This window comes from Artibeus jamaicensis, unplaced genomic scaffold (assembly GCF_021234435.1).
Source record: "Artibeus jamaicensis isolate MK-2021 breed Jamaican fruit bat unplaced genomic scaffold, CSHL_Jam_final contig_457, whole genome shotgun sequence".
Lineage (NCBI taxonomy): Eukaryota > Metazoa > Chordata > Mammalia > Chiroptera > Phyllostomidae > Artibeus > Artibeus jamaicensis.
This window is the reverse complement of record NW_026521840.1, coordinates 3,187,560-3,197,583: the sequence shown is the minus strand read 5'-3', so window position 1 is coordinate 3,197,583 and position 10,024 is coordinate 3,187,560. Positions and strand designations below refer to the sequence as shown.

Below are 10,024 nucleotides of genomic sequence, written 5' to 3'. Positions count from 1 at the left end.
GCAAAAATGTGCCAGGTTTTTGCTACTATGCCAAATGGCCTTATCCTGCCATGCTGAGTAATTCTTTTTCAGCTCTTTCTGATGCCATCCCTCTTGTCCACCCAGGAAACAATTAACTATCAATGATCACCCCACAAACAAATCTTTCTTGAACAACTAGCTGGGATCCTGTCACCACAGACAGCACTCCCTCCTGTGTCCCTACATGCCCTGCAGATTTCTGTCTCCCACCCGGAACACTTTATTGTCCTGATGTGTTTACACGTCTGGCCAATCCACTGGGTTGTGAACTCTCAGGATCTGAGGACAGAGACCATGCCCAGCACAGTGCCCGATGCATAGTTTGTGCTTAATAATATTTGCCAAATTAAAGAATGAATGCTTCTAAGATGCTACTTTCTGAACTGCTGTGGGCCTGGACACTAGACAATTAAGCTATTCAGAACAACATGGATGATAAATGATCACACTCCAAGTGAGGAAATCTGGGGCTCTCCCTTGGGTAAAGAAACCAAGCTTAGTACGTATACAGTCTTTGCAATATTAATTCTGGCACTGTCAGACCTCTTTCTAGATTACTTCTTGGCTTTTGACTACATTTCAAGCAAAGAGATGTTACTGCACTTAAAATACGAGGCAGCCTGTTTCTCCCATTTAGTAAGATGCTAGTGAACACTTCTAGTTTGAGGTAGAATTGTAAGAGAATGTTAGGGATGTAAGAACAATGAGCGCACAGCATTCAATGACACTGCTATTGGCTTTTCCTAATCTTTAGCAGAATTTTCCACTGGAGCAGGAAAGTACTATATAATGATACTTAACCAATTATACTGGGGATAGTATAGTCAAGTTCCAAGTGGGTATGTGATCTGCTTGGGTTGGAAACTTGATTCCCCTATTGAGTAGTAATATGTCCTAAGGCAAGTCGTTTCACCTCTCTGTGTCTACTCCTCATCTACGAAAATGGGACTATTAATACTAGTTTTTATTTATTAGGGTTGAGGTTTAAATGAGAGATAATACATATGTGTATATATATATACACACACACATATATATAGTGCTTGACCTATGATAAGCAATCTATAAATGTAACTATTGTTTTCATTCTGATTACTTTGTCAGGAAAAGACCCATTATCTCTCAAGTCACCTACACCTTCTTTTTTTTTTTTAAAGACTCTACTTTATTTATTTATTTTTAAAGATTTTATTTATTTATCTTTAGAGGGGAAGGGAAGGAGAGAGGGAGAGAAACATCAATGTATGGTTGACTTTCGTGTGTCCCCTGCTGGGAACTGGCCTGCAGGGAACCTGCCTGCAACCCTGGCATGTGCCCTGACTGGGAATCGAACCACGATTGTCTGGTTCGCAGGCCCATGCTCAATCCACTGAGCTACACCAGTCAGGGCTCACCTACACCTTCTATATATGCCAGGACTGAGCTAGACCTAGTGTAATCTTCTCTTCCAACCCTATGCATTATTAAAGGATTTTTGAAAAAAAAGATATGACCCCACATCTTAGAAGTCCAGACACCCAACTCAGATTAGATGGACACATCTATCAATCCCACTTAGAACAGAGGGTTCTATGGGCAACACTGATAAGAATCACATTACTGACATGTGAGTTAAGAGTTACACTGCTTCTCATGTGGTCTTTGTCTCTAACGCACGCTTTTGTCTGCTCTATAATTGTAAAGATCAGTACATTCTTACCTACTATGGACCAGGCAAACATCACGATCACCACAAAAAGCCGAACCATGAAGTTTATTGGTCCTGGCTTGGCCAAGAGTACCAGCCGGCAAACCAGCATTGCCACTGTCAAGGGAAGTATACAGTAACCCAGCACACAGAGGCTCTGAAAAAAAGAACTAAGAAACAACATACATCTGTAAAAATCATAAATACAGCTGACCCATGTGACGATAGTTATTACACAGATTTCTACTTATCATGAATTGTTACTTCCTTCCAGATACATAAGACGTATACCCCAACACTGATTTTATGAGGCTGGGTCACTGCATTAGCACATGCTTTAATTCTTCTATCCTTACTCTTGTTTCTCTCCTTTTAAACTCCTTAAGAGTTGGTCATCTAGCCCTGGGCGGTGTGGTACAGTAGATTTGAGCGCCGACCTGTGAACCAAAGGGTGACCAGTTTGATTCCCAGTCAGGGCACATGCCTGGGTTGTTGGCCAGGTCCCCAGTGTGGGGGGGGGGGTTGTGACAGGCAACCACACATTGATGTTTGTTTCCCTTTCTTTTTCCCTCCTTTTCTCTAAAAATAAATAAATAAAATATTTTTTAAAAAGTCAGCCAACTAAGATACCAGGTGACCTTCTCTAATTCCTAAAGATTTCCTTCTCCCACTGAACTTCTAAGACAGTGGTTATTTTTAAGATGGTATTTATTTTTAGAGAGAGGGGAAGGGAGGGAGAAAGAGAGGGAGAGAAACATTGCCTCTTGCATGCCTCCATTCGGGGATCTGGCTTGCCATTCATGCATGTGCCTCAACCAAGAATTGAACCAGCAACCCTTCAGTTTACAGGACAATGCCCAACCCACAGAGCCAGACTGGTCAGGGTTAAGACAGTGCTTCTTTATCTTTTCTAGTTTATAGACCTATTTGAGAATTTGTTGAAAGCTATGGACCATCTATTCCCCAAAATAGACATAACCCTCTAACACAAAACATTGTGCCTATGATTCCAGGGCTGGAGAGAGCATCTGAAGCTTATCAAAGGACCCCAGATAATTTAAGATAATTTAACTCAACCAGCTTATCTCTGTTTAGTAGTTTTATTTTTTAAAGACTTTATTTATTTATCCTTAGAGGGGGGGAAGGCAGGGAGAAAGACAGGGAGATATACATTGATGTGTGAGAGACCAGGGACCAGCCCACAGCCCAGGCATATTCCATGATCAGGAATGGAACTAGCAACCTTTTGCTCTTCAGGATGATGCCCAAACCACTGAGCCACACCAGTCAGGACTCAGTGGGTTAAGAGAATATTCTCTTTGCCCTTCATTTATTTTTCTTTTTCTTTTCAAAAATTAGTTAACTAGCCAGGCTCCATTAAAAATCTAAGCTATGCTACCTAGCAAATGAGAACAAATGGCTTCTAATAATACTCACATGTTTCCTCCAAGAAGTTTTGAGTTGAGGGTGATGGTAACTGCACCAAACCAGATGATGACAAACACTTCTGCAAACTGGGGCCCACCATCATTTTCGCTGTCTGCAGAGCCTCCTTGAAGCATTCTGTGACAAGGTAATGGCATGAGAATTGACTACTCTTTTACTTAGAGCAATAAAGTGAAGGCATGGATTCCCAAAGTCTGAATCAGGGAGCTTCCCCATATCTCACCTGAAGATCTTGTAACATCTAGGCTATGCAAAAGGAAAATTCCAAAGGGATTTGGCAAGGCTCTCTTCTTTCAAATTCCAAATACCTCAGGAGTACAAGGGGTGCTCCACTGGCTTTGTTGGAATGCTTAAGTGGATTACTAAAGGCCTTTTTTGGTTAAGCAGAGCTTAAAAACTAAAAGGTCAAATGTGGCTCATACATATCAGGTTGTTGTTCCATAAAATACTCAAAATGGTTTTAAATTCAAGATGACATTTTAAAATGGAGAGGATTCACATAAAAATGACGTATTCCTGGATTTTCTTTGAAACTGGGCAGTGTTTCTAACACCATGCCGGCATTGCTACACTGCAAAAATCAGGCACAGTGGACAGAGCAACAGGTTCCTTCGCAAGGGGCTTCCAGTCAGCAATCCACAATGTGTGTGTTCAAGTCCCTTCTCTAGCCCTTGGACACATTTCAATTTGTAACCCTTGGTAAAGGTTCTAGCTCTGACATTTAAAAATGGAAATAGTCCATAAACCTATTTAGTTGTTGATTTTTTAAATAGAAACATACAGATTATTACTAAAAGCCTTTGCTTGCAAACTAAGTTGAACAGTCAATAGCTTTTCTTTGTGTAAGAATTTTTCACATGTAAAATGTCTCTGGGAACACTTAGAATCAGTGTTATTTTTTTTTTCAGAAAAAATCGTACGTAACATCAAGCTCACAACCTCCTATTGCATAGTATAGAGAAATCACAGAGGAAACTTTGCCCTGCTATGCTGTTTGCCAGTATGGCCTTTTGTATTCTATGGCTCCATTCAGAGCCTCAACAATCTCATGCAAGGAATGCCAGCACTCATTGTCACATGTTGCTGGAAGCCCTATTACTTCACCATCATATATAATGAAAGAAAGAATAACTGGCCCGAAAGACAGAAGAGCCAGATACCAATCCTAGTTCTGTCACTAGATAAGTAAACTGGAGCACAGCACTTTGATGTCTTGGAACTCCAGTTTTCTTCTCTGCAAATAAGTGGAATTAAATGACATAATCTCTAAGGTTAATCTTTCAAAACTTAAAAAAAGGTATATGCTTACAGCTCAGAGAAACCCTTCTATCAAGGCACTGAATTATTCTTTCTTATGGTTATTAAAAGCATAAAAATAGCACTCAATGTTATTACCTAAATTAGTATATGCTTGACACATTAAAAAATGGGAAAGCCAGTAAGACTTGTTGAATTTAAAATCACAAAAGGTTAGTACTGGAAAAGACCATCAACCATCTCTTTTCATAGATACAGAAGAGACAAGCCAGAGAGGTGAGGTGGCAGGAGATGGGTAATATTCACAGAGGTAGAGAATGGGCAGGTGAGGAAACCTGAGGTTGATTCCCAGGTTTACCACTGATGATGTGATCTTGGTTCATCCTCAATCTCTACAAACCTAAGGTTGTTTGTGGAAAAATGAAAATGATATTTACTTCTTGTTATAAGGATAAAATAAGAGAAGGTATTTAAAAGTTTTTGTAACTGAGAAAAGTCATTAGACAAATTTTGGTTATTAATAGCCCAAAGTCACTTTGCTGATAGCATTCAGGATGAGAATCAAGAGCTGAATCCTAACGCACCGTTTTTTCCACTCTACCAATTGTTATATTGCCCTCACCAATGGAACTTGGTTCTTCTTCTTCTTCTGCCCTCTCCCTTTACATTCAATGAATATGGAAAGCAAAGCACTTGAAAACATGATCTTGCTTTGAACTCTACCACTTTTCTCTCATATGTTCTCAATTCTCATTCATATTTTGATAAGACTTAAAAAATTATGTTTGCAAATAAACAATGCTTAAACTATAGATATTTAATTCATTTAGTGATGGGGAAGTGTATAGTACATAAAAGTGTTGAATAGAAATGACAAAAACAGGCTAAAAAGTGACTGGTAGATGGAGGTAGGCATGATTTTTACATCTTTAATTCCATCGCTCTTTGAACTGACCTGGAAAACTATCTGACTTTTTCTATTTAAATTCATAAGGAGTACAATATGTCACGGAAGTCCTAAATAAAATAGTCAGTCAAAATTCCCCTCAATTTTAAAACTCCACAAAAAACTCTAGTCCAGAGGTATCCAACCTTTTGGCATCTCTGGGCCACAATGGAAGAAGAGTTGTCTTGGGCTACACATTAAATACTTTGTAACACATAATCACGAAAAGAATCTCATTATATTTTAAGTAAATTTACAATTTTGTGTTGGACTGCATTCATAGCCATCCTAAGCCACATGTGCCCTGTGGGCCACAGGTTGGACACCCCTATGGTTATGTCAAATGACAAAGGAAATGCAGGGTCTGGCACAAATAACACCCTGTTTTTATTAGCTGGTAATCTATACCAAATATTTTATAATAAAATCATAAGCACATAATTCTGTAACATAACAATATCACACTAAAGCACACCATGGCATTTTAGGTGAAATGTTCAAATTGCTGTCCATCTCATGCAAGACACTCACGTACCCTACCAACCACACTCAATGGTGTTACTTCTGCCAGACCCTGTATGTGTACTTACAATGCGAGTGTCACACAAAGGATCAAAGGGCCCCATAAATCCCCTACAAGGCAAGAAAAGGCAGAAGATTGTTAAAAAATGACCAGGCAGTTCTATCTTTATCCCAATATCTACCTCACCCACTCTTGGAATTCAGACATGAAGGCTCCGTCTGTTGGCCCAAGCCTCCCCTCCTCTCCTATCCACCTTTACTTGCCCTCTCTGCTCCCCAAGTCTGACTGTCCCTCTCTGTACATCCTTTAAGTTTTGTTCACTTCATATTCCACAAATCACCTCTCTCCCCACCCACCAAGCTACATTCCAGCAGGCTATAGTTAAAGACCAATGGACAAGAAGTGCCCCATCCGGTACCCTCAGAAAGAGGACTACCGTCAAGTCACTTCACCAATCTGAGGCAAGTATAATCAGGCCCATCTCACAAAGATGAAAAATAAGGCTGAGAAGGAAGTCATTTTCCCAAGTTTATTTCAGCAGTTAGGTACAGACATGGGACCAGAACCAAGGTCTCTGGATTCCTACTGCAAATGTCCCCCCACCCTGCCACACTGCTTCCCCTGCCTCATTCTTACGTTGAACTAGAATGAAATACTGTCCTTACAGATGAAAAATCAGCCCAGTACTGGTAATTTCATAAGGTTAAACTTTAACAAACAACAAGAAAGCTTTTAAAAATTATAAAAAGCTCTGCCAACATCAGATCTAACCATAGGGATTCTCAGTCAATAGTGATTGGATGATTAATATGTTAATGGTTGACAGGAATATACAGCTCAGAGCACTGTTACCTTCCTCAACTAATATGAAAAAAGAGTGCATATACCACCCCTAACCTGAACCTCACATATACATAACTTTACCTAAGGGAAGCATGCATATGTACATACTTATGCTTTTTAATTATATAAGCAATTTTGACACCACTGTGAATTTCAGAAAAGATATAAAATTATAATCCTAAAACTCTAATAAAATTGTTTTTTGTTACAATTTTCTAACTTATCAACTGAAAAACTGAATTCAAGTACAACTGACACTAATGTACTCATGTTTTTAATGCACTGAAATGTTTCTAAGTTGTAAAAAAATCTGTAACAGTACTTTAAAACTAAAACACACCATTTTAGTCACTTTTAAGGGTACAGGTATTGAGCACACTATTGTTGCACAACAACCCCCACCATCTGTCTCCAGAACTTTTTCATCTCCCCAAACTGAAACTCCAATCCAGTCAACAGTAACTGCCCACTATCCCTCAATCTTTGTCAACTTGAGTCATACGAGATACCTCGTATGAGTGGGATCACTGAATATATGTACTTTTCTGCCTGGCATATTTCACATAGTATGGTGTCTTCAAGGCTAATCCACATTGTAGCATGTGTCAGAATTGCACTCCTTTTTAAGGCTAATAGTCTATGCATATATGGTATGTATCATGGTGTGTATACCCCATTTTGTTTGTCTATCCATCCATTCATCTATCCATCCAACTATCCATCAATGGATGTCTAAGATGTTTCTATCTTTTGGCTACTGTGAACAGTGCTGCTATGAATATGAGTGTACAAATACCTGTTTGAGTCCCTGCTTTCAATTCTTTTGGGCATACACTCAGAAGTGCAACAATTACTGGCATTATTCTATGCTTAATTTTTGGATGAACCATCATACTGTCTTCCATAGTGGCTGCACTATTTTTTATTCCCACCAGCAACAAACGGGTTCCAATTTCTTCACATCATCAACACTTGTTATTTTCTGTTTCTTTGATTGGTAACAGCCATCCTAATGGGTGTGAGGTGGTATGTCATTGTGTTGTTGGGTTTTTTTTCAGATTTTTTTTAAGTCGTGAATTTTTCCTTGCCACTTTGCCAATGGCTATGATAACAGGACAGGGCAAAAGTGCAAATTCTGTCCATGACTTGCTCAGCCTTTGTGCCAGCTCATCTATCCACTCCCTCAAGGTTTGAAAATGGACCTTCACATCTGACCTAAGCTGATATTCATCATTAATCAGCAAACTAACACGTTGGTTCTGTATTGGGAGAAGCAACCTTGCTTTGAACTGAACCACAGCAGCAGTTAAAAGAATCTTCACATCTGGGGCAGCAGTGGTAGCCTGGAGAGGGTAACTGAACTTGAAAACAAGGCTCTAATCCTGCCTGTGTGATCTTGACAAGGTGCTCAGCTTCTCTGAGACTCATTTTTCTAATTAAGTCCTTCTTCACAAGGTTGTTATAAGGATTAAAAAAATTGTGTTGAAGGAACAGAAAGGCACAAGGTTGACAGCTGTCATGTACGAAGTACCTACTAAGTGCCAGATGCTGTGCAGGGTGGTTGATACGCATTATGATCTCTAATCCTTACCGTTAGGTATATGATATTATTTCCACTTTAACAGAGGAAGAAAAGTTGAGCCTCAGAAAAGTTAACTGTCTTATTCAACATCACACAGCTGGTGATATAACCAAGATCTAAGCCCAGATATGTCCATGTTCTTTCCACTATGTACCAGTGGTAGCAAATCATCTGTCAGCTCCGGCCCACAGTGTACTGTGTTGAAAATAACTCTGACACCACACTCAGTCTTCACCCAGAGTGATGGCATATTGGCCACACATTTCACATTCCTATATTACAACTAAAATGCTGGCAAAATAGAAGGTACACCCATGTACATAACTGTTACTACTCTCAGGCAACTAGTTCAAGTTTTCTGATAAAGGGTACTAAGAAAACCAAGAATAATTAAAAAGAAAAAGGTCTTAAAAATTTTAAGAATAAATTCTAAATAAGAGCATAACTTATTGCAAATACTGTTGACAGAAATCTTGAACAAAGAAAAACAGTCACCAAAATAGGAGAGTCCTAAAAATAGTAATGTCAGTAAAGGTATTATTAATTTGTTAATCTTTAATTAGCTATTATTCTAATTTAACAATTGAACATTTTGCCTTCCTCTTAGGAATTTTTAGCTCTTTGGCTGAACAAAGTCTCTGTGTGTTCCCAGCTTCCAGAAATATTATTTACAGTGTCTATTATGGTAAGTGAGGATATATTCTATATTTATCAATGAGGATAATAAGCAAAATCTTGTAACCCCTGAAATTCCATTCAAAATTTTTAACTTCTTCCAAAGTTTTTATTTACATATTCATTTATATATTTTTCATCCTGCAAAATGATGCCAGTTTTAGCACCACAGAGCCTATGCTTTATGAAGTACTTATGATAACGTACAATGAAATGCAGCAAATCCTCAAACACTTCATATACTTACAATCTCTCAAAAGAGTATTGCTCTTCCTTGGGTACAAAACATGCATGAATTTTTTCCCAACAGCTTTTAGATCACGCATCTGAAAGACATAAACAACTATTGTATCGTGAGAACCAAGGTTGCCAGGCAGCCCCCTAACTTAATTTGCTGAGATTCCTTTTACTTCAATCTCCTGGGAGTCCTTTGTTGAATTTTAAAACTAAAATTCGAGTTCAACCCCTTCACTATACAAACAAACCAGAAAGGCAGGTTTTTTTCTGTTACCTCCTTAAGCTATCATTGTTACCACATTCACCAGTCCTGTTTTGATTTCTAAAACTCTGTAAAAGAGAAAACATAACCCTCCTAATATGTAACTTATAAAAACTAAAATCTTTTCCATGAAACACAGCATCAGACTTTCAGTTTATACATGATAACATCCCAAGAACCAATTAGCCTGCTCCCTAGCCACCATATTCCTCACAATATATAAAATTAATTTTCAACATTCCCAATTTAACTGGCAAATAAATCCTAGAAGCCAGATTAACTAATAATCAAGATATTTGAAGAAGGGTATGGTAATATAACCCCTCAAAATATAGTTGAGATAACTACACTAATTTTTCACCTAGAAATTTCTTCATGTGATTAATACTTCTTTGTAAACACGATTTTAAAAAAGATTTTATTTGTTTTTAGAAAGAGGGAAAGGGAGGAAAAAAGAGGGAGAGGAACATCGATTGGCTGCCTCTCACATGATCCCAACCAAGGTCCCGGCCCACAACTCAGGCATGTGCCTTGAACGGGGAATT

General features: G+C 38.5%; 1 protein-coding gene across 2 annotated transcripts in view; it reads right to left on the bottom strand.

The window, feature by feature from the left end:
* YIPF6 (Yip1 domain family member 6) overlaps positions 1-10,024 on the bottom strand; it is a 48,112-nt gene that overhangs the window by 26,652 nt on the left and 11,436 nt on the right. For both annotated transcript variants that reach the window (XR_005083553.2, XM_037152584.2), the window contains exons 3-6: positions 9,228-9,306; positions 5,948-5,990; positions 3,146-3,271; positions 1,721-1,878 (exon numbers count right to left, since the gene is read on the bottom strand). Coding sequence is in view for 1 of the 2 variants with exons in the window: in XM_037152584.2 (XP_037008479.1) it covers positions 1,721-1,878; positions 3,146-3,271; positions 5,948-5,990; positions 9,228-9,306 (406 nt within the window). In the remaining variant the exon portion in view is untranslated. The remainder of the gene's footprint in view (positions 1-1,720; positions 1,879-3,145; positions 3,272-5,947; positions 5,991-9,227; positions 9,307-10,024) is intronic.